Source organism: Topomyia yanbarensis, chromosome 2, assembly GCF_030247195.1.
Source record: "Topomyia yanbarensis strain Yona2022 chromosome 2, ASM3024719v1, whole genome shotgun sequence".
In the NCBI taxonomy this organism is placed as follows: domain Eukaryota; kingdom Metazoa; phylum Arthropoda; class Insecta; order Diptera; family Culicidae; genus Topomyia; species Topomyia yanbarensis.
This window is the reverse complement of record NC_080671.1, coordinates 458,980,234-459,003,499: the sequence shown is the minus strand read 5'-3', so window position 1 is coordinate 459,003,499 and position 23,266 is coordinate 458,980,234. Positions and strand designations below refer to the sequence as shown.

The 23,266-nt window shown below is 37.1% G+C and overlaps 2 protein-coding genes across 4 annotated transcripts in view; one reads left to right on the top strand and one right to left on the bottom strand.

Moving 5' to 3' along the window:
- Positions 1 to 2,691: 2,691 nt before the first annotated feature.
- On the bottom strand, positions 2,692 to 11,902 carry LOC131685928 (protein elav-like). Of its 3 annotated transcripts, XR_009304888.1 has the most exons (3): positions 10,295 to 11,901; positions 9,541 to 10,005; positions 2,692 to 5,857 (listed from the first exon to the last, which is right to left on the bottom strand). XR_009304888.1 is itself a non-coding variant. In XM_058969964.1 (2 exons), the coding sequence occupies exons 1-2, from the start codon at positions 11,362 to 11,364 to the stop codon at positions 5,830 to 5,832; spliced, it is 1,098 nt and encodes a 365-aa protein (XP_058825947.1). In that variant the 5' UTR covers positions 11,365 to 11,902; the 3' UTR covers positions 2,692 to 5,829. The 3 variants fall into 3 exon arrangements, 2 of the variants coding, with proteins under 2 accessions (XP_058825947.1, XP_058825948.1); XM_058969964.1 differs by lacking the exon at positions 9,541 to 10,005 and having other exon boundaries at positions 10,295 to 11,902; XM_058969965.1 differs by lacking the exon at positions 2,692 to 5,857 and having other exon boundaries at positions 7,038 to 10,005.
- Positions 11,903 to 15,527: 3,625 nt separating this feature from the next.
- LOC131685933 (small ribosomal subunit protein uS12m) overlaps positions 15,528 to 23,266 on the top strand; it is a 108,553-nt gene continuing 100,814 nt past the window's right edge. Inside the window, exons 1-2 of the mRNA XM_058969970.1 lie at positions 15,528 to 15,661; positions 15,727 to 15,782. Coding sequence (XP_058825953.1) covers positions 15,731 to 15,782 — 52 coding nt within the window. The 5' untranslated portion in view covers positions 15,528 to 15,661; positions 15,727 to 15,730. The remainder of the gene's footprint in view (positions 15,662 to 15,726; positions 15,783 to 23,266) is intronic.

The following is a 23,266-nucleotide window of genomic DNA, read 5'->3' as shown; positions in this document are numbered from 1 at the left end:
TTATTACACTTGGTAAGAATATCCCAAGTAACAATTGAAGTTTTATAGCACGCTACAAGTGCAATCTAAGTTTTATCATTGGCTATAAAACTATCATAAAACCACATTTGTTACTAGGGATATAAGAGCACCTTTTTGCATTCATCGCGGTATCGGATTGAATCGGAGTTTTCTATGTGATCGCACTCCACAACCCGGAGCCTGAAGTCGGATGGAGATGGAATTTAATATCAGTTCCAGGGACTAAGTTGACCAAATCGGTCTAGCCATTTTCGAGAAACCAATATAACCGTTATTCTGAATTTTGATGCTTCCGGATTCGTCGATGATGGCCAGTGTGGGCAAAGAGACTTTGAATGACTGTTGGTGACCTAGATCTACAAATTCAACAGTTGTGTTTACATTTTGGAAAAAATTTCACCTTCTTACATTCATCGCAGAATTCGTTAGAATCGGGATTTGCTGCGTGATCGTACGTATCACCCTGTAATTCAGGAACCAGAACTCGGATCCACACAAAATTCAACATCAGCTGATGGACCTTTCTTTTAAAATCAAGTTTGTCAAAATCGGTTCAAAAAATTCCGAGAAAGCGATGTGGACAAATCAACAAATTTTGTTTTGTAACCATACTCTTCAACTCGTAATCCGAAACAAGATGTCGGTTGAATATGAAATTCAATAGCAACCTATGGGAATATTATACCTTTCATTTGAATCTTAGTTTGCAAAAATCGGTTCAGCCATCTCCGAGAAACCGCTTTGGACATTTGTTCATAACAATTAGTGTTAGAAATCCAATTTTAAAAAATCTTGATTCATGTCTTCATTGCGTCAAGAAAAATCACTCTGAAATACTGAACTTTTATGCAATAGACAACAAGCCTCAGGGCGCCATAGATGGAGACTCTAATGAGATGGGGGAGCTCCCTTACTTCATCTGAATCGTGCACCCAAAATTAAGTATCGGAATTGCGACCCATGAGAATATTTAAAAACCCACGCGAATACGGCTGCTCAGTTATATAAACGAATTCAAACACGCGACGCGACATAAAAACGGCCAAGCGAAAAAATACTTTGACATAGAAATGTTTGTTCCCTTCGCGATAATATAAATCTGGCCACGCATGCATACATACAATCGGGATCATCCGCGCACATATATGCCCACGATCACGCACACATAAAAACGTTCCGGTGATCAAGTCAATACGTCAACACTTACGACTATATAAATGCGGTCTCAATTGCGATTGTACTTACGCCCGTTCCCACGCGCATCTGAATTTGTCACACGCAGAAGTAGTCAAGGGCCATGCTTTCAACCTTCGTTAAAAAAACAAACTCATATACATTGGAAGTCGCAGGGCGCTATGACCGGTTACTCTATCAATAAGGGAAAATCCGTTATCATACAATCGTTCGAGCTCTGCGCGACAATGCAACCCTGGCCACAAACGTGAACATGTTTGTTACATGACCAGACACTCTAGTGATATAGCTGAAATCAATTCTCGAATTCTTCGCGATCATCTCCATATAATCCCGCCTTGTTGTGTCCAGTTCAATTATTTTGACTGTTCCCATTCCATTTAGTTTAGCAAACCAATTTTTCCATTCTCTTTTATTTTGATGTAGATTTCTTAATAAATGGATATTTGCGCATATAATTTAAGTTTTGCCCACAATAACATAACATAACCTATCGCTGTTTTCAGAAGCAAGTTAATCCCTACAAAAAATTAAAATAATTACTGTCACCAATTATTCAATTTGTATATGCGAAAAAGTTGTAATATACATCCACAAAGCATGTATCCTTCAATTGATGTCTATAAAAATCTCTCCAAATCATAAAAAAAACACTTGAGATTACTGGAAAAAACTGTCAACATCAATTTGAGCCAGATTCAACTTCTGATCCAAATTGTGCAAATTTTGTAACAATTTGTATAATATTCTGGTTGAGATATCACATTGCATCGGCGATAGAGTAGTGCTTATATGGCCAAGTCCCCCTGGTCTAAACTGCTAAGCCACTGCACAAAATAGATTTTTGCTCCTTAGGAAACTGCGAAAAATGTATGATTTGAGGCATAAAGCAGAAAGATTATTAAAAATAGGGGATTTTTGGGGCAAAATACCCCTAAACTTCCCGTATTTTGCAAGAAATGAACATATTCTCAATCTCCCATAATCTCAAGTCATTGTAAATTTACATAATTCATCACATTAGATCACAAGTGTTTACTATTTATTTAGCAGACGTAAACGTAAAACGGGAATTTTGACATATTTCGTCTCTAGTGGCTGCTTTATGACAAAATTTAAAATTAAGCTGAAATAACTCTAGTTTTGGGATGTGGTGCACCCCACGAAACACATACTGCAAACCATCCGCAGCCGACATCACAGTAATGGGCAGAACCGCATATCGATTTTCCTAGCGAACCCCGGCGTTTTTGTGGGTGGCTCTCGCAAAGGGCTGTGAATGTTTCGTGCGCATGTGTGTGGTTTTGTGTATTCCTTTGAGTCCGGGAGGGGGGGGGGGGGGTGGGGAGGAGGTTGTAAAGGAAATTCACAAGTTTGCAGGGTTTTCACGCGATGCCGCACCCTTGAACCGGGCACAGCAATCTGCTTTCGACGGCCATTACTTTGTGGATTTAATGATTTAAAAAACACTTTGAGTTTCTTTTTAAATAATTTATATTTTCCGCTCATTGTTGTATATTTGTGCTACGCGTATAGTACTTGTTTTTCAGTCTTTGTTTTGGTTTGAACTAGAACTTTGTTCTAGAAACTCACAGCCTGCTCTGACTTTTTTTTCCCTTATCACAAGAAAGGGGAAATATTTGCTCAAACTTTTTCGTCATTTCGTGCTTCTTGAAAGTAATAGTTCTTTTCGAACTGACTTTTATTTGTAATTACTACAGGTTTTGAACATATGACGAAAAAATCAAGACAACAAACTTATACTGTTCTGCTGCGGCAATTATGGAACAACAAACCAATAATAAACATGTGAAATGTACCTGGAAAATTGAAGTGATAAACAAATACTTGCTTTTGCAGCTGAGATCTATTGCTGGAAATAAATTAAAAAATGCTCTTTCATGATTTATTATAAGTTTGTGAAAATTAAACGATAAAAATTAACAATATATTATACGTTTAGCTGATAAATATAATAGACAACAATAAGTGAAAGCAATGAAGAGCCAACAAATACATTATGAAAAAATGGTTTGTTGTAGTTGTGAACGGTTTTGAAGTGAAAACAAAAACAAAACTGTCAACTTAATTTATTTCAATTTCGACAGCGTGATAAAACTACTCACAAACAGCATGCTAAACAAAATACAAAATGTTTGCGTTTAAAAACACACCTATAATTCGTTGCTGTAGAATTTAAAAATAATTTTAAAATATAATTGAAATGAAATTTTTTCATTATATACAATAATGTGATCAGTCCAATGGCTGGAGTCAGCGCTAGTTGCGCACTAGGCTAGGACCTAAGTAGGCTGCCGTAGTGTTTGTGTAGTACTGACTCTAGCAATTAGCAAATTCAACACAAGGAAATGTGACAATAACGGAAACATTATTTCTTTCTTTCGAGTGTCTCACGCAACCTTGCATGATTTTAATATGATTTGCCGGTCCAGCGATACCCGAAAGTAACCGGAGAACAATAGTGTTCAAATTTGCATATTTGATTCGCAGCCTACTATGCCGTGTTGCTACGTCGAATACGCGAATTTTGATTGAATAAAAAACAACGTATAATAACAAGATATAAATTCATAGTTATACAGTAAATAGACAACGTAAGAAATAGAAATGGTAATAAGAAAGAAAATCGAATTCATTACTTACCCACATAAAGAGAATAATAATAATCAAACGAAATTATTGTCTCTTGGCTCAAAACAATACGCTTTACGAAACGATGTGTAATCTGATTGGTAGGCTTTTCAACGTGACTTTTCCCGAACTGAAAAAAAAAACTTGCGATACACGCACACACACGCACACAAATTCCGGAAACGTAAAAACTGACAGAACAGAAAACTGGTTCCTATGTAAGTGATGTGGCAAAACTCCAAGTATGTAATACTCAAGAAGAATAACGGAAGCCGGATAAAACCCATACCAAAACAAAGAATCGTACAGTCGAGTCGGATTTTTTTCTCTCTGTTCGTGAGCCTCTCCTTGCCGGATGTTTTTGTCATCAAAACTCAAAAATATGAAAAGAAAGTCTTACTTTTTTACCGGTGTACCGGTAGGCAAAAAGACACTACCGACGTTTCGACCTCTGGGGGAAAGCGTGTGTTCTTCAGCTGTAGCGCGTGTCGGGATGTGGTTGGTAGCGGTGTGTCTGTGTGTGTGTATGTGCGCGCGAGTATTGGTCAAAAAACAGTAAAAACTCGGATTCGTTTGGTGAGATATGGATGTGGGACGGTACGATGTCCGGATAGGTGACAAAAACGTTTAATAAACCCAACAGAGACGCACAACAAAACATATATAGAGATTGCTTTGTGTAAAAGGACGCAACATACAGAAAAATTAAATAACCGAAATGAAGTAAACAAAGCACACGCGCCAAATTGAAATCTCGGTTTGCTTTTTTTCTGGTTGTTGTTTGCTGTTGTTTTTGGTGAGAACCAATAACGGAATAACGGAAGAAATAAAAGGAAATGAAAACAGACGTAAATTATAATTTTTATTGTATTCCATATTTTTTACTATTTTAATGTTTTGCTTTTATAATTTTTATATATACACATAAGAACATATTCAGGAAAATAAAATCATACGCTGATTAATTCGAATACAAATAATGACAAATCAAAGCATAATTGATGCTTCTATCGATCTAGTTTGCATTTTTTTCGGGTTTCATTTTGTGACAGGTTTGAAATTGATTCTTGAAGTTTGTTGAAAAAAAATAACGCAAGGTGAGATAAGAAGATACTAAATCAAACTAGACGACGTGACAAATGCTTATGACTTTCTTTTACTATTCATGTTCGCATCATTACTAATATTCGAAGTGGTTTGAGAGTCGCTCAATATCCTCCTAAAGGTGGTATCTGTCTGGTGCTGTAATGCAAAACTGAATCCTTAAACGGAAAACAAGCTGTTTTTTTGTTTGTTTGTTTGTTGATAAGATGAACACTTGTATGCTATTTCATTTTGTAGTTTCTTTTGCTTTTTGTTTGAGTTTCAGTTTGTTTTTATTTTTCTATTTTTGAATGACCAAGAATCCAGCAGTATGTTTATCAACTAATTTCCGTTTTTAAAACATGAAGGAATGCTAACTTCACTTGTTTCACTCAAGCATCTTTGTACTTTTTTGTTACCAAATGTTATGCTCACATTAAACACTGTGCTGGATTCTTTTTCGATTTTGTGTTTTTGTTTTGATTTACCGGATTAGTAGTAAGGAACTGCAATGATAATCTTTGCTCGTTATTGCAATTATACTCAAACAAACAGAGTACGCTTCGATTTGTTGCAAACTGTAAAATGTTTAAATTGGGGAGCATCAAACTGCCAGTTTATGCAGAAAATCATTGATGAATACACTAAAGAGTTACGAAAATATACTTAAATTACTAACGATCTTCTATCCAAACTAAGTTTTTTTAAATAAGTATGAAAATCGGTTAAAATAAATAGTGTCCTCTCTGTCCGTTTCGCTCCAAGTGTATAGTATCTCATTTTATTTTAAAATCTAAGCAAAGCAAGAACAAGAATGGGTAGATTAAGGTGAGAAAAGGGTAGAAAGAAAATATATATAGTCACATCCTATTGCACACATCACTCTGAATTCCTTCTAATAAACATCCTAAAAAAAGAAAAGAAAAAAACACACAAAAAGAAAAAAAAATTAAGAAAAAATAAACGAATATAAAAAATTGTGGAAAAAATCATGTGATAAAATAATGTGAAATGTCAATAACTTATAAGTAGCTCAGCAAGTGGAGGAGATAATTTCTCTGCAACCCGACACAGGTTTCCCACATACTTTTGTTTTGAAATTACCTTCTCGTACCTCCAAGAACAAAAACTAAACTAAAATAAAATTACAACTAATATGCGCTTCCATGGAAACCAGGAGACGAAAACAACAATAACTGAAGAATAATAACACAAGAACCATAAGTAGAAACAATACTCCACAGAAACGACGACACTTGAATTGTCTGTTTTCCCTGTTTACGAACTGAACCTCCATGCCCTGTGGCCTACTCTGATTACGCGTGTTTGTGTTCGTCGTCCCAACGAAATTATAATAAAAAGAAAAAGAAAATTATACGCCTCCTGCTAAAATCTTAAAGTAATTATAACAAAAATTATAATTCAAAAATCAAGTACCTATCTCTGTCGATTGATTTTGACCTTCACTGAACTCAAAGCGAATAATGGTTTTCCTTGATGTCTCTTGCAAGATCTCGTTAGTACAGTGTTTTTTTTTGTTGTTGTTGTTCTACTATAATGTGACTTTTCATCATGTTAACCGGAAATCAAAAACACGAAACGAAAGAAACCAAAACAAACGAAAAAACGAACGTATAATCAGAGAATGAAACGAAGAAACAGAACAAACTAAGAAAGAAACTGAAAATGCAACAGAACAAAACAGAGAGCCGAAAAAAGTTCTCGTTTGCTCTTTGGCTCCTTACAGGCGCATTATTTAGCTTTCGCGTTAAATTTTGTTTCGTCGCCATCAAAAGGTTAAATTGATGCGTGCGTGTATGCCCTTTAGCTTCCGGCGGCATAGTTGACCGCCAGGGGGCAAAGCGCAAAGAATTTTCAAGAGCGAGCGAGAAAAGATCGAAAAAAAAATGTTAAATTATTCGGTGTGAACTAAAAAAAATATATGTATATATATACGGCACACAGTGCTTGGGTACTAGTCGAGCCGAAACATGTGTCAACACATTCTTGCTTTCTTAAAGGTTATTTTCTTGTTTTGCTCGTATCACAGTTTAATGGAATAGATTCGGATGTTTAGCATTGTGCGGTTTGTTTTTTCGCGCGAGTAGTAGGCGCCGTTCCCGAAGATACGATGTTTTCGGTTGCATCGAATGCTAAACAATCAGGCTTGTGTCAGTCAGTGTGGTGAACTGGCAGCCCTTTAGACTAGAAGTTACAAAATGGTATTTCAATATAAATGCTTGAGAACGTTGCAACTGGTACTCAGGGAAATGGAATTGTTGTGTTAATGAAAACTTAGGCATAATGAAAATTGAACCCAGAAAGAAAATAAAGTAGAAAAGTTCTTTCTAACATCTTACTTCGGTTTTTCTAATATCATCATGTTGCTGTGAGAAATGGGGAAGTTGGAGTATTCTGGTGTGTTGCTACATTTTTTTTGCGTGTCTGTTTCATAAAGGGGGATTGAGTTTGTATATATCAATAACTTGGTTTATGTTGCCTTAAAATTACTGTGCGACATTGTTATGCTTTTTTGCCTTTCTCATACTATCAGTTTTAACTGTTTTTTTTCTATGTCACTCCGTGTACCTTCCTATCAGGTTCCGAAATTTTAGATTAAAGTTGTTTCGCTTAGCTTGTATGGGTAAAAGTTACGATGTTTCTCCACATAGTTTGAATTTGCTAGTCTTTTTTTTGCGTAGACTTGTTTAGTACCAATTTTCTCTTTAAAGTCTCGAGCAAAGACGAAAATTTGCGGTCCATATGGTGGGTTCTGGCTCGTAAACTAATGAGTTTTCTTTTCTTCTCGTCGGATAAAAATGTACCGTAACGAAGAAAATGTAGACCGCCGTAAAACAAAACTGAACCGATTCCGGACGTGCATGAGTTGGCAAGCCGACCGGCAGAGTCGTATGAAATTAACGCAACTTGGAAGCCATACAAAAAAAAAACTGACTGGCGACAAGTGAACTGAAAAGTGTATGTAACAAACAGAATATCTCCATAGTCAGGAAACTAGTTATTCTACTTTATCTTCAACGGGCAACCACAATATGGCTCAACTGACTTATTCTTATACTTTTTTTTCTAAGTACGTTTCTCGTTTGTTTTGTGTCTCTTTCAATTTGCGCGTTCTTAAATCATCTTTTTTGTGTGTCGGTAGATTTTATCTTCTCAATTGGACTAATTCAATGAGTTTTGAATGGGGTTGCTCTAAATTTAACCACATTTATACTCTTTCACTTATTTCACACTAAAATGAGATCCTTTGCGTATTTATGCTTAATCTTGCAGGGTTTCTTTTCATTACTTTGCTTTCATAAAGATAGCTGTTTCCTTTTTTTCGTCAATAAATAAGATGTAAAATAAATAAAATTTTCCTAAAATATTATTATATAATCTTACTATTTTGTATCATTTCTCATCGTAGCTTACTCGCATTATGCTCTGGTGTGCAATGTGTGATGAAACAAAATCGTGGCGACATTGGTATGTTTAGAGTTATCTCGTTTTTTTTTGTTAATAAATATTGCAGTACCACTTTCATTACACTTTACGAAAATACACATTCTCAGTATAGGTTAATTGTAGTTTTTTTCTTCTTCTTCAGTTAATATATAGTAAGGGGGACATTAAAGACTAACGCGTAAAAGAGCCTATCCTGTGTCTACAATGCTTTTGTAAAAGTTTCTTTTTCTTTCGACTAGATTTTCGTGTTTCTTTCAGTTATCATGTTTAGCTGGCACTTGACTGCGCTTCGCTATTGTGTTTCATTGATCGTCGTTTTCGTCATCAAACGGCTAGAGTTTTACCGGTTTTTTCTTCTGTTGTCTATTCAAGAAGCTTATTGAATGCTTTCGTTTCCACAAAAAAACGGCAATGTTAACTGAGCTCCTGCCAGAGGAAGCCTCTCAAAGTTTGAGTAAAAAAGATGGTTTCAACCCCAGCCAATCTATCAGCATGTTGAAGCCTTAAAAAGCTACAAATTTCTAAATCTATGCTTCAGCCAAGCAGATCATGTACAAAAAAATCCGAATCCTCTCTGCTATGTATTTTAAAGACTCGCGTAAATCCGCAGCAAAAACGTGCAGCCTCTGGAACTGATCACATCGCACGTTATCATCGCTTTTCCAGCTGCGCATTTCGTGTAAACATGTCTCGAACGAAAGAAATAAGAGCACGTCATGAGTTGCTAATTAATCTCTAATGAAAAGAGCAATGCACAAACACTAGAAAACGCGACACTCATGCTGGCGTGAAACGTGAACTAATCGCAGTAGGCCGTATTTAACTCAAACACTCACGAGATATTTGAAGTTCAACGATGGCCGAGTGTTTTATTTTTAACAAATATCCAGCTCAATGACGCGTGCAGAAAACAACTTTGACTAAGAGAAACAATTTACTTGGGATCAAAGTGGGCCGCGTTGAAACGTGTGTATGAACTATGTGACGATTGGCAGCGCCTGAGCAGAACGGAAATTAATCAGAGCAAAAGCGATGGCTGAAAAAATGGAATATAACATCCAGAGAAAGAATACATATCGTATACAGCTATAGCTATGGAACATGTTTGAATTGCACACATACTTGTTTTCAGCTCTCCCTCTTTCTCTGCCTTTCGTTTCGTTTCGCTTCGCTGTTCGTTTGCTGCGGATTTTGCAGAGTCTTTACTGTCTCTCTAGTTTAGGCTGAACAGCATCAGCCGTGGAGGGGTTTTGATTTTCACGGCTGGCTTTGATATTTTCCGCATGCGCACCCCCGTCTCTCTGTCGTTGAATGAAATGTTGAAAGAATACCAAACTCAGCGGAACGCACCCTCTCACTTGCCGGCATGGAAATCGCACCCTCGTCGTTCGGTTGAATGTTTAATTTGTCGTAGTAGTCTGGTTTTTGTGTATGCGTGAAGAAAGCATTGCACCATCGTGTTACTGATGACGACGGGGGTGGTTTATCGATCATCGGTCGGCTGGTGGGGGTGGCGGCGTCCCGTATGAGTTTGATAAACCTGCAACTCCTAACATCAAGTATTTTTTGTTTTAGTGTTCACCGAAGCTGAAATCAAAATATCAGCATCAGAATTACGATATTCGGGCATGGAATGAAGTCTGTCGTTTTTTTGGCAGTTTTGGAATAAATAGCGAACGGAGGAGAATTTGATTTTGATTCACATTCTGCGGCCAGAGGTAACAGAAAGAAAAAAAATGATATTTTTAGCGGAATCTGAATCATTTCAAGCACTTCAACATGCGGTGATCTCGTGTGGTCTGGTATGTTAGTGCTGTTTTTTTGTTGTTGTGGAAAGGAGAAAGAAATCTGTTAAGATGTAAATCAAAAAAATTACTTTGACTTGTTGGTTTTGAAGCTGACTTGTAACACCCGTTGGCCAAGTGTATATCCGTTCAGTGACCGGATCGCCAGCATCGCCTCCTCGTAGTTGGTCATGGTGACGAATCCGTATCCTTTGCACTGGTTGGTGGCGGAATCCTTGATGATCTTCACATTCTGTACGGCTCCGAAGGGTCCAAACAGTTGCCACAAAGTATTTTCCTCCGTTTCCGGTGCGAGATTATAGATGAAAATGCTCCATCCACCGGACGGAGCGACGGCACCAATACCATTAGCCGGTGCGGTGGGTAACATCATATCCAAAACCTCTCCTCCCATCGGTGAAAAACGAGCCAAACCCTTGTTAATTGGATGATGAATAGCACCCAACCGACGAGTCAATTGGGGGTTCAAGAAGGTCGGTAAAGCTGGTTGCACAATCTTAGTCGCCGTATTCTGTCCTGGCGTATTGGAGAACTTAACCGTAATAGGATCGGTCAACCCCTTCGGCGTAGTTCCATTCAAACCAGCAATTGCCCGTTCCGCCTCCTTACGTTGATCGTAGCGAATGAAACCGACACCCTTCGGTTTATCGTTTCCATCTTGCACCAAAACTCGGCTTGTAATAATCTCACCGTATGGTCTAAAAATAACCTCCAACTCTTCTTGCGTGATCGTTTTCGGCAGACCAGAAATATAAAGGTTAGCTCCCTTGATCCCCTCCGAACTGGGACGGGCGAACGACACCTTCAGCACCTTGTTCTGCAGTCGCAACCCGTTCAACACACTTACTGCCTGGTCGGCATCCTGTGCACGATGGAAGTTTACGAAGCCGTAGCCCAAGCTCTGACCTTTCGGCTGACCCGGGTAGATGACATTCTTGTCTCGTACCAGCTTGACGCTTTCTACCTCACCAACACTGGAGAAGAGCGAACGGATCTCTTCCTCAGTCATCGTTTGAGGCAGATAATTCACAATAAGATTGGTACGGCTATTATCCGTGCCAGCAGCCGCCGCCGTCGCATTCTGCGAGTCGCCATTTTGTTTTTGTAAATCTTGTACGGCCGCTAGCACTTTGTTCGTCATGATTGAAGTAGTAATTTTGAGGCTGTTCTTTTTTACCTGGCTTTCAGAAAATAGTTGACTGCGAGTGGCGCGCTTCTAATTTGTCGCACACGCTTTTATCTCACTTTGTCGCACTTTTCAAAACTGCGATTTCTGGCTGTCGAACACTTGACGCGTGTCGTCCGATGAAAAAATTTGACCGCAAATGTCACCGATAACAAAAACAAGTTAGCACTTTTGTCCCGTAAAACTTGCCACAGTTCACTGGTCAATCAAATTGTGTGATTAAATGCGCTAGTAACTCCACAAGCGACAGAAAAAAATCCACGCGAAAAATCAATTTTTTGCCTTTTCTCTTTCACTCCACCGTCGAATCAAACGGAACGCCACTTTCTTCTTCGTTTGCGCGTGTGTGATTGTATGAATGTGAATGTTAAAGATGTCTGGAACTGCACTGTTATGGAACAAAAAGCTGGCTTTTGTGGGCTTCAGTTTGGGCTTTTTACGAGAGCACAACCGTGGCACTACGCTGATGACGATACAATGATTTCGTAATGGCAGCCGCACTCGCTTTTGTAGACTACTCGATGCGAATGTAGTAGTGCGAGCGTCACCTGTCGCATCACATCACTTGCTTGCTCGATGATGATACGAAGGTATAGGATGTTGCGCTACTGTCATTCAGTTCGAAGAATGCTTTTTGAATTGTCAGTTGAATTTGTTAGGGGTGATGCATTGGAATATGCAGAAATATGTGTACAATAATATTTGTATTACCACCGAAAGAAACTGCAATAGGAGAGAGAGATGTTATAATATTCTCTTTATTTTTATAAATAAAATATTATTTATCCATTAAATATATCTTTTAACTGGATTTGTCCGTCAAAAAAGCTTACTCTTGTCGCTGAATTAATTGTCAAGTATCGACATTTTACATTTGTATAGTTCACACAATTGAGAATCTTTTTTACAATGTTAAGTAATATAGAATGTAACCAAACAATCTCAAATACGCAACCAAAGAGCACTTTGGGTTGTTAATGGGGTCAATAAGCCATATATGCTGTTTTCGATTTTTTTTCCGATGCAGCTAACGTTAAAGATACATAATGGAACTTTTTTTAACTTTTCGTGCGCAAAATAACAAATAAAATTATGACGACAACACCATCACATTGAACTACATTGAACCCTATCCTTTTGCTGGGATAACTGTCAAAAATGCTAACCCGTGTGGCCAAATTCTCTGTCAAGGAAGATCGATAGTGTCAAACGAGGACGGGCTTACAGTTTTTAGCAAATCAAAAATCTAAATCAATCAATCTAATCTAGTTTTAAAAATTGATCCTATATATTGTTATATTTAGAAAGACGAGCTCTATCGGTTTGTGAGATAAAAAGAGAATTTTATTCTTCATTTAATGACCCAAATACAACAATAGAATACAGTCGCTGTTGGGCCATAGCCTCTGTCCAATTAATGAATTTGATTAGCCAGCTGGACCGACTGGCAGACGTCAAAAACTCGCCAATGGAGACGCTAGTAGTGTAAATGCATCTGTTCACATCTCTTATTATTGTCCGTTTGATTGTCAAGGTGAATTTGACCTGAGATTTTGATATTAATATGTTTAGTTGGACTATGGTCCAACTAGCGGAGGTCCAGTTAAAAAGTGACCAACCAGAAAATCATGACTGTATTTGGTAAAGTTTGTGAGTATAACGGATATTATGTCCATAATTGGTGCATCTATATTTATACAGTCTTGATTCGCTGGTTGGGCCACAGCCTCTGTCTAATTAACGAATTTGATTCGCTATTTGGACCGACTGACAAATGTCAAAACCTCTCCAAAGGAGACGTTAGTAGTGTAAATGCATCTGTTCACATCTCTAATGCCTGTCAGATTGATTGTCAAAGTGAATTTGACATGAGATTTTGGCTTTCTGGGGGTTTTTAGTTGGACAATAGTCCAACTAGCGAAGGTTCAACTAAAAAGCGGCCGAGTTGAAAAGTAATTAACCAACGAATCGCGACTATACAAAGGTGACCGAGATGTATTATACAGTCGTGATTCGCTGGTTGGACATTTTTTAACTGGACCGCTTTTTAGTTAGACTTCCGCTAGTTGGACCATTTTCCAACTAAAAATCATCTGAACGCCAAAATCTCATGTCAAATTAACTTTGACAATCAATCTGACAATATTTAGAGATGTGACTAGATGAATTTACACTGCCAACATCTCCTTTGGAGAGTTTTTGACATTTGTCAGTCAGTCCAACTAGCGAATCAAATTCGTTAGTTGGACAAGGCTGTGGCGAATTTGATTCGCTAGTTGGACCGACTGACAAATGTCAAAAGCTCTCCAAAGGAGATATCTAAATATTGTCAGATTAATTGTCAAGAAAATGGTCCAACTAGCGGAAGTCCAACTAAAAAGCGGTCCAGTTAAAAAATGTCCAACCAGCGAATCACGACTGTAATAGGTGTCAACATTTGACATGTTGGAGTGAGTTAGTTTATCATGGCGTCCGGGCCCGCGTAACAAAAATAAATATGGCGGAGGAACCGCAAAAGGTAAGTATTTACATCATTAACGATTCAGAATAAAGTAAGGCACTACATGTTTTGGTTTTCTCGTTCAGATATTGTTCGTTCGTAAAAAAACATTGACAGTCGCACTCACACATGAAACGAATATGGCCACCTGTGCCATCTTGGAGGTAGACATTAATTTAAACACATCCACGACAAATGAAATACCTATCTTCGGTAAAACCATATGTTTAGGGCTAAGACAAGACGAGGCAACTGGCTTCTTATTTTTGGTTTTCTTGCTTTTTTGTGCCCTGCTGAATAATTGATGACAGTTGACTGTATGCGGCTAGCGATGTTGGCAGTGCCGCCAATTTCGTTTTCATATTTAGATATGTTGCACAATGTCCGTTTAATTAACAAACATTTCGCCATATCAAACACTACATAGGGTAACCAACCTAATTTGGACCCCTACATATTTTGGACCCTGTTAATGTATTTGCCTCCTACACTGCCAAGTTTCTCTGCATTTGTTTGGTTTGATGCAGCATTTACATTCCTTGGGTTGTCTATTAAGTTTCAATATCATTAGTTCATCTCTAATTGTTTAAAATTAAACAGAATCCACAGTTATCAAAAATATCACCGAAAACGTTTCATGTTTCAACGATAGCCAAGAGGAACCGGTGGAAATGATACATTTTCAAATTGGATTTAAATGAACAATTATAATATTTTTTATCGATCTAATTAGTTTGTCTGATTTGGTATTATGCATGTCACGTGTTTGAAAAGGTTTCTTCGTAATGTTTCATCTGAAAAATCTTAAATAAATGGTGTCCACAATATGTCTTTAAAATTGATATCAACTTATTTTGGACACCCCTCGATTTTCTTTCTTGACAACTATTTGTTTATCGAGTTAGAATAATCAAAAAGTGAAAAATTTCGTAACGGTAGGTCGCCTGTTTTTTTTGGTCAAATTATTTAAAAATGTTCAAACCAATGGATGTCGAAAATCAAACGATTGAGGAACATTTCATTGAAGACCATAATATGACCAAAGAGGAAACTTCTGAAATTCATGTTAAAAAACATTTGTAGTTCGAATTTGTTGAATTCGACGAGTTATATGTTGACAAATCTAAGAGACATATGACAGATAAATAATGATAAGAGTGTGCTTGCTGAATTCCTAGAATCGCCTGAAACACTCACACGAACGGGAACATCACGATTCAAGCGACGTAGTCCTGCTGTTTTAACATTGCGCCGAACAGTTGAATACCACAAGGTGAAAACTGAAGAAAAAAGGAAAGTAAAGGAAGAGAAACAAAGAAAAACTGAGCTTATTACTTCTAGTGTTCTCTGAATTGGTAAGTAGTTTTGCGGTAAAATTTCTTGGGAATTAATTATTAGCACTAAGCTTATTTTAATGGATTCCACATTTGTTAAGTCCAAACTGTAAACAAAAGGACCAGCACCTGTCAAATTTGTGAGGTTAAGGTATTTCATACAATGTTCAATGCAATGTGTACGATACATGGTTAAATCACCCTGTATATTGTATGTTCCTATAGCACCTATTTTTTGGTAACGCATTTTTAGCGTGTTACTACGATAAAAAGTGACAGTTCTGCTCACATGCTGCTCCGGCTGATTTCGTAAACAAAACGTAGAAAAACTTTCGCGGTGTCGGCGCATATTCTTGTGATTTTGAACCTGATTTGAAATTGATTTATTAAATTATTTCTTATTGTTTTATTAATTAAGGTAGGCTGTTGGGTTCAGGTATATATATGTTTTAAGTTTCACTAACAGGTATCCCTTCGTTTTAGCGACATGAATTTTCTGCGGCAAACTTTGAGCATAACGAAGTCGTTTGCCACTGAAGGTAAGTGCTAGTTTGGTTGTATAATTTAGTATATTTTACATGTACCATGCTACTTGTGGTTTCTAAGAAACGAATTTGTGAATAATTGAACGCATAGACAGCTTGAGAATGTTAAAAAATAAGCTCGTTTAAATTATTAGCACGCTGGTGTACTACCCATAATCGCAAGTCAGTCCCATGTTCTATGAGATCTATCTACATCTACATGGAACTGACTTGCAATTATAGGCAGTGTATCCATCGCATGATTTTGACGTGGGGAATAAAGTAAAGCCAACCGGAGAATTATCCAGAGCTCCGGCTTCAGGTGCATATCCGAGACTTATTAGAATCGGTTGTCATTTGATCCGGTTAAAGTATTGGGTTCGCGACAACATCCTGTTAGCATATTTGCTATATATGAGTTTAAGGAAATATTCCTTTATCAGAGATACAAGTGTAAACCAACAGAATACCGTATTCAATAAAATTACAATTAAAATGTAAACTAAAACACAACGAATTGGTAGTACAGATTGTTTATCGAGTACAAAAAAACGACAAATGAAAAACATTGAAATGCAAGGAACACCATTTCAAAATGATATTGCATATGTGCAACATTCGTAAGAAAATAATCAAGCATCTATTATAGCAAAAAAGAATTAACCCTGACAAAATTGCATCTTTAGCTGCTTGATAACTCCTTACGAGACTAATAGTCTCGTAACGCATTATCGAGCAGCTAAAGTAACATTTGTTTCAAGTCTTACTTTGTTTTTCTCATGTCCAGAATATTACTGCTCTGACACGTTTATGGTCATTCAGATTTTTATACTTGATAGATTTACATTTTCACATAGTACTCAATTGTTTATCTAATTTGCAGTCGCATTTCCCCATGCTGCTTGCAATCTAAATTTACATGTACCTGTTTATAATCAGTAGATTTGATAAAATGAGCTGCATCGCACCGAAAACACTTTCATGTTCATACAAATAAGTGTAAATTTCTTGTGTAAACTTTTGAACTTTGAACTATCTTTTGAAATACTAGCGTCGCCATACCAGTATACCCCAAACTAGAGGCATAACCAGAGATTTAATTTTGTACTTATTTTCACGATAAACAAATTATCGCACATCCTTTCTGTCGTAGCCAGCGACCCAATGATTTCAACGCGCAAAAAAAATTTCAGGGGAAAATGGTAAAGCGTAAAGCAATGATGTCTTCTAGGATATTGTATAAAAATCTAGGACCTTCAGTTTAATGATATTGTTATAGTGATTAATTCCCCTTGAAGTGAGAAATTTGCCACAGTTTTTTTTTTTTCAAAGTATGGAAAACAAGATGAAGTCCTTAGAAATATTAATGAACTTGTTTTTGCGAATATTTTTACTGAGACCAAAAATCTCTATAGTACACGCGAAGTTATTGACCGTTGGTTGTGAATGCCCCCATAAACAATGTTCTTCAACATAACTTCTTAAATATCGCAGATAAAGCTTCAGCATGTTCCAGTAAGTTATTTGTCTCATCAACATACATATCTTTTCAAATGAGATCATCGGTCACTCCCTCGTCTATTTTTTGATAAAATTTGCAAGTTTTAAAAGTAATATCTTTAAAACGGGCAGCCAAGTCTAGTTACATTAAGAAATGCTACATCAATACCATAAAACTCAAAGGAGTTTACTCCTCTCTCGTTGTCTCCAGTAGAGTTATGGAAGATTTAAAAAAAACTATTGCTTTAAAAAAAGTGTCCAATGTCTTCGAAAATACTCGAGATAAGAAAAATTATGCGTTAATAAAAATTGTGTATTTTTATGATTGAAAAAACTTTCTACGAAGTATGAAACCCGTAGGAATAATAATTGCAAAGATATTAAAAAAATGCTTTTGAGGGTCATCCTTATATAACGAGCTATAACTTCTCAATCATAACAATAAGATATTTTATGTGTTCAGCAAAAATATTCGTAAAAGCAATCTCCACAACTTTTCTAAAGACTTTAGCACATTCCTTTTTGCCAAAAAAAAAAAATTGTTGTGAAATCTCACCTATAGGACGATTAATCACGAAAATCACAGCAGCAAATGACAAACCTTACAATTTTTGCTGAGTAGTCCGAAAACACCATTGATGTAAACTCAGTCGTTTTCACGCTAACAACCATTTGAAAATACACTAGGTAAGCCGTTATTGTAATATAGAAAGTTGTCCAGTTTGATATTTTGGACCTTTTTACTGAACATACCGAAGTTGTCAGAATGATATTTAAAACTTATAGTAATGAATTGGCTTTAAAGGGATCATCCACAAACGACCAGCAATAATCTTCAAGATATTAAAGATGAAGACTTTGTGTCTTCAGCAAAGTTGTTGGCAAAAGCTTGCTCTACAATTTTGCCGAACAGATAATGTCCAGAATTTCCTTTCAAAGAAAATTTTGACGGTTGGCTTTTAAGCCGTAGTCATACGTTTGTCGAGACTTAAACGCTCGAAACGGGCCATGTTTATTGTGTGCTTAAGGAATTTAAATACGAAAGTTGCGGCCAGTCGTGATTCGCTGGTTGGGCCACACCTCTGTCCAACTAACGAATTTAACTCATTAGTTGGATTAACTGACAGATGTCAAAAACTCTCCAAAGGAGATGCTAGTAGTGTAATTGCATCTGTTCACATGTCTAATGATAGTCAGATTGATTGTCAATGTAAATTTGACATAAGATTTTGACATTCAGATGCTTTTTAGTTGGACAATGGTCCAACTAGCGGAGCTCCAACTAAAAAGCGGTCCAGTTAAAAAGTGTCCAACCAGCGAAACACGACTGTACCAAAAATTTCATTGAATTAAACGCAAAGAAAATAAATATTGCGCACTTCCCACCAACCTGGACTCCGCACTTTCAAAGTGCGAATAATCAAACTGCTACTGAAAACTGCGAGCTGTCAAAACACATGTATTTCAAGTGATAGAGATGGTACTTTCATAGACAGACCAGTCGAACTAACCAGTCTATGAGAAGAATTGAATAGAAGAATAGTAAGTGCGCAGTGCGGTTAGAATCCAGTTTTCTGTGCCACAAGCAATAACATATACTTCTTAAGGATGCCCCCATCAATGACGTTCACCCGAAAGCCATTCATCTCTAGGGTCCGATTTCTTCACCCTTGCTTAGCTCCTAAGCCAACTTACTGGTGAACCTGGTTTAAAAGATAAGCGAGGGGGAAAAATTCGGCCCTAAGAGATTTCTCACACGAATGTCACACAAACCCGAATGTCATTCACCCAAAACACATATCGAAATGAAAATACACGACAGGAAATTGAATTTAATAAACTAAAAACAATTTTTAATTGATTTACATTTATTTCTAAGAATGAATACTAAAGCTATACCTGTTGAATAGTTTATGTAATCATCTGGTTTGTATAATTTAACTAGTGTCTGTTTTCAGTTCTTTCGTGAGTTTGTTAGATCTTTTAGCTGTTTGTTCCACTTGCAGTGTACGTAAAATATCCGTACTAACGTTTCTCTCGTTTTCAGCTGCAGCTGTTTTAAAACACTATTGAATGCTCAATTTCTATTTGTTATGCCAACCTACCATATTATTGGAGGTTCTGGAATTTTTTTTCGGCGCATTTTCGAAAACTGACCACAAAACGGGATAAAGAGTCTTCGAGAAACTTTTTGGTTAGCTACTTTCATACTAACTATATAATTTTCACTAAAGTAATCCAAAAAATCGTCGATAACCATTGGGCTTTTCCTTAATTTTTCGAAAGCCATTGGAATTTCTTAATTATGCAAGAAGGCCAAGGCAATAAATTCTTTGTAAATGAGTTAGCTGGAAGCCATCCTACATTTTATGAACTGACTAAAGCAACGAAAATTGAGAGAATGGTTAAAAAAGCACGCTTGCTTAGTGGACATTAATACTATTATTTTGTTTTCCTTTTGATGGAATTGATACCATAGTAAACCTTGCCAATAGTAAGATTACCTTCTATTGCATTTGATTTTATGTTTGTATTCGGGTCAATGACACTCCGGCATGTAGTCTATTCGGGTTTATGGCATTCGGGTAAATGGTCCATTCTGGTTAATGACATTTGGGTAAACAGTTTTCGAGCGAATGACATTCGAGTTAGTTGGTGTTATAGAACAGTACAGTGCATATTCGTTCAGTTACAGAAAACAGACGTCCACCTCGAACGTTTTAGTTGTGTAAAAAATAATGGTCTATTCAAAGGTACAGCTTATCAGATATAAAAGTCAAATTGGCCGACGTAATTATACCTTTAGTTTAGGATATACTAGAACGGTAGCACTAGTGTTTTAAGGACATCATGAAGAGGGTCACTAGCTGGCAGCTAAAATGGCTGCCGCCGTTTCTACTTCTTCTTTTTATACAATACGATACGTGTGTGTGCGTGCCATCTCCTACCGGTATAGTACGTTCCTGAGACGAGATATCCAAATAGAAAAAAAAATCGAACGTCAAATGCAGCCAGTCCATTTAAACTACGCGAGGCAAAAAAGGGGATATGTGAGACGAACGATAGAATGAACAGAAAAAAATGAAAACATCTATCGGCAAGCCCCGTTCTAGGTACGTTCTAGGCACATACAGATGCTGTAACGTCACCCGTACATAACCGAACCTTTGTTGTGATTTTGGCATTTTGGAATTTTTATTCATGCTTATGCACATTTATTTTAAACATAACTTTTCGAACACGGAACAGACTTTTTGTGTGGGTATCCACAACTAGTTGTGAAAACCTCAAATTTGACATTTGTCAGTTGCCCCAACTCAACTAAGGAAACCGAATACGTCAAGAATGTTACTCAGCTGAAGAAATTGCCCAGCACAACACTTTGAAGAAACTTTTATAAAAACATGAAATTTAATATATCCTGCAGATTTGAATGAGCGACCGAAAATAAAAGTCGAACGGATAGAACATGCTTCGTAAAACCCACTTCAATTATATTAGAATGTAAAAATCGCTAATAAACTTCAAGCATTAAAATCGACCTGAGGCTTATCTTTGTAAGTCAGAAAAAAAACCTTCAGTATAGAAACCTCAAAAAAATACCTATATCCGATGTTTGCACAGGTGTTTCGGTTGACCGTCTTTTAATCTTGAACGCCGCGATATAGGAAAGCTTCTGCGTACAAATTATTTATCTTTATTCGGTTCTTATACTGGAGATTCATCTTTTCCAAGCTTTGCTGAAGGATCTTGAATTTTCAAATTATTCTTTAAAGCGGGTTTTACGAAGCATGATTATGTTCACGTCAATAGTATGTTTTGACTATTCCTCAAAAATAGGTTTGTCATTTGCTGCTATGATTTGTCCTATAAGTGAGATTTTTATACTATTTTTTGGTAAAAGAAATGAACTAACGTTTATGGAAAATTTGTGGATTGCTTTCCCGAATATCTTTGCTGATTACACGAAGTCTCTTCTATTAATACTAAAAAAGTTACAGTTCGATGGCCCCAAAATTGTTTTTTTAAATATCTCTAGTTATTATTCCTGCGGGTTTCATATACAGTCGTGATCCGCTAGTTGGGCCACAACCTCTGTCCAACTAACGAATTAGACCGAAAATGCATCTGTTCACATCTCTAATTATTGTCAGTTTGATTGTCGAAAGTGATTTTGACGTGAAATTTTGACATCCAAGTGCTTTATAGTCGGGCAATGGGCCAACTAGCGGAGGTCCAACTAAAAAGCGGTCCAGTTAAAAAGTGACCAGCCAGCGATTCACAGCTGTATCGTCAAAATACGCATTTTAATGTAGAATACATTTAAGGTTTCAATATAGGGGTCCCGTTTCAAAATATCGGCTGCGGCGCCGCGTCAGATTTTGAACGTTAATAACTTTTATCATACTTAACAGAATGATTTGATTTTTAGGCCAATTTGTTGCAAATATGTTCCTCTATGGTGTATTAAAATTTGAAGTATGTATAACATGTACTAATAACAAAAAAAAGTGTTTTGAAAAATCTTTCGAAAACGACTCGGAAAAGTGAAAATTTTCAGCCCATCCCGCACAGAGCCGTCGTTATGGTAGACCAACCGAACAATAAAATAATGAAAAGTTTATATATAGGTCCACTACATGTTTGTTCGTATGGTTATTCGCATTGGGTTGCTTGGCGAGAGCACTTGGTGGGGGAAAGACGGCATATTCCTTTGGTTAGGCCATTAGAAGCCGGACGGAAAGGAAAGGCTCATGCACGGCACGAGAACGAGCGAGAAAGCGATAGTAGTGCATATTAGCGCGATTATATAAATATCTGTCGGTCGGTTTTTCTCATCATTCGTATTCGTTCAAGCATTAGCAAGCAGCCAGTCCATCGAAGAAAAGCAGTTGGCAATGACGACGGCGGAAAAAGTGCCCCAGCTACTGGTGACTCATCGCAACCCGATCAGGAACTGTCGCCCTGCAAGAATTTCGCCCTGCAAGAATTTCGCCCCAACTAAAGGGCAACAGAGTAGGCTATCGTTCCAGCGTCTGGGTCGTGAGATTGTGCAGGACTGCAAAGTCGAGCTACGCTTACAAAGCTCAGTCGTAATGATGCCCCGAGAAGCCAACGATGCCTACTTGGTCGGTTTGTTCGAGAATGCAAAATAGTGCTTTCTAGCTCACCGTGTCCGCGGGGAGTGCGTCTGAATTATGCTCCCGCAATAAAACAATAAACGGTTCTTTACAGGACCAATTAATTGTGTTCTAATAAGAGTTAAACTGAAATTTACATTTTATAGTGTATAACAAATAATTTTCAGAAAGCAATATAAGAAATACGATGTGTGGAAAGAAAGAAAGAGAATTTAAATTATCCTCTCTCGCTCGTTTTCGTGCACTGCTTTTCCATTCCTTTCTGCTGCTACTACCGTCATAACTAAAACGAATGTGCGTGTTCCCCCACCATCTCATGGCCAGTGTTGCCACAAATGCATGTCGCTATAACAATTTGAATTATTTTATTGATCCTCTCTAGTATTGATAAAATATAGAACATGCAAAGTACACTAGTCGCATGCTTTTATTCGAACTTTTTGGCAGCCTCCGTTGATTAACTGCATAAATCGATTTGTTTGTGCAGCTCCTTGCTAGTAGCAAACTAAATAGCCTTTATCAGCGCTAACAAATAAGACAAAAGAATTTAAATTTGTGAAAATCTTCTCCTTCCTTCTTTTCAAATCTGCAACATTCTTTGAAAATATTGTTGGAATGTTGTTATTGAAAAACTGAACATGCAAGTTTGCTAGCACTGGCCACTAGATTGAAGGCGATGGAAAGACAGAATATTCGTTTTGGTTATGCTAGTATCGGTAGCCGAACGGAAAGGAAAGGCACAGGAATGGCACGAAAACGAGCGGGAGAGCGATAGTAGTGCTTTCTCGTGTTTTCATATATGAATATTGGTCGGTCGGTTTTTCTCATCATTCGTATTCGTTCAAGCACTAGCAAGCA

Excerpts from the sequence above, each read along its gene's own strand:
- LOC131685928 (XM_058969964.1), bottom strand. The coding sequence starts at position 11,364 with ATGACGAACAAAGTGCTAGCGGCCGTACAAGATTTACAAAAACAAAAT. Across the intron at positions 5,858-10,294 it reads TTCAAAACCAACAAGTCAAA|GATGTTTATTAGAAGGAATT; the intron begins GTAATTTTTTTG and ends TTCTTTTTTTAG.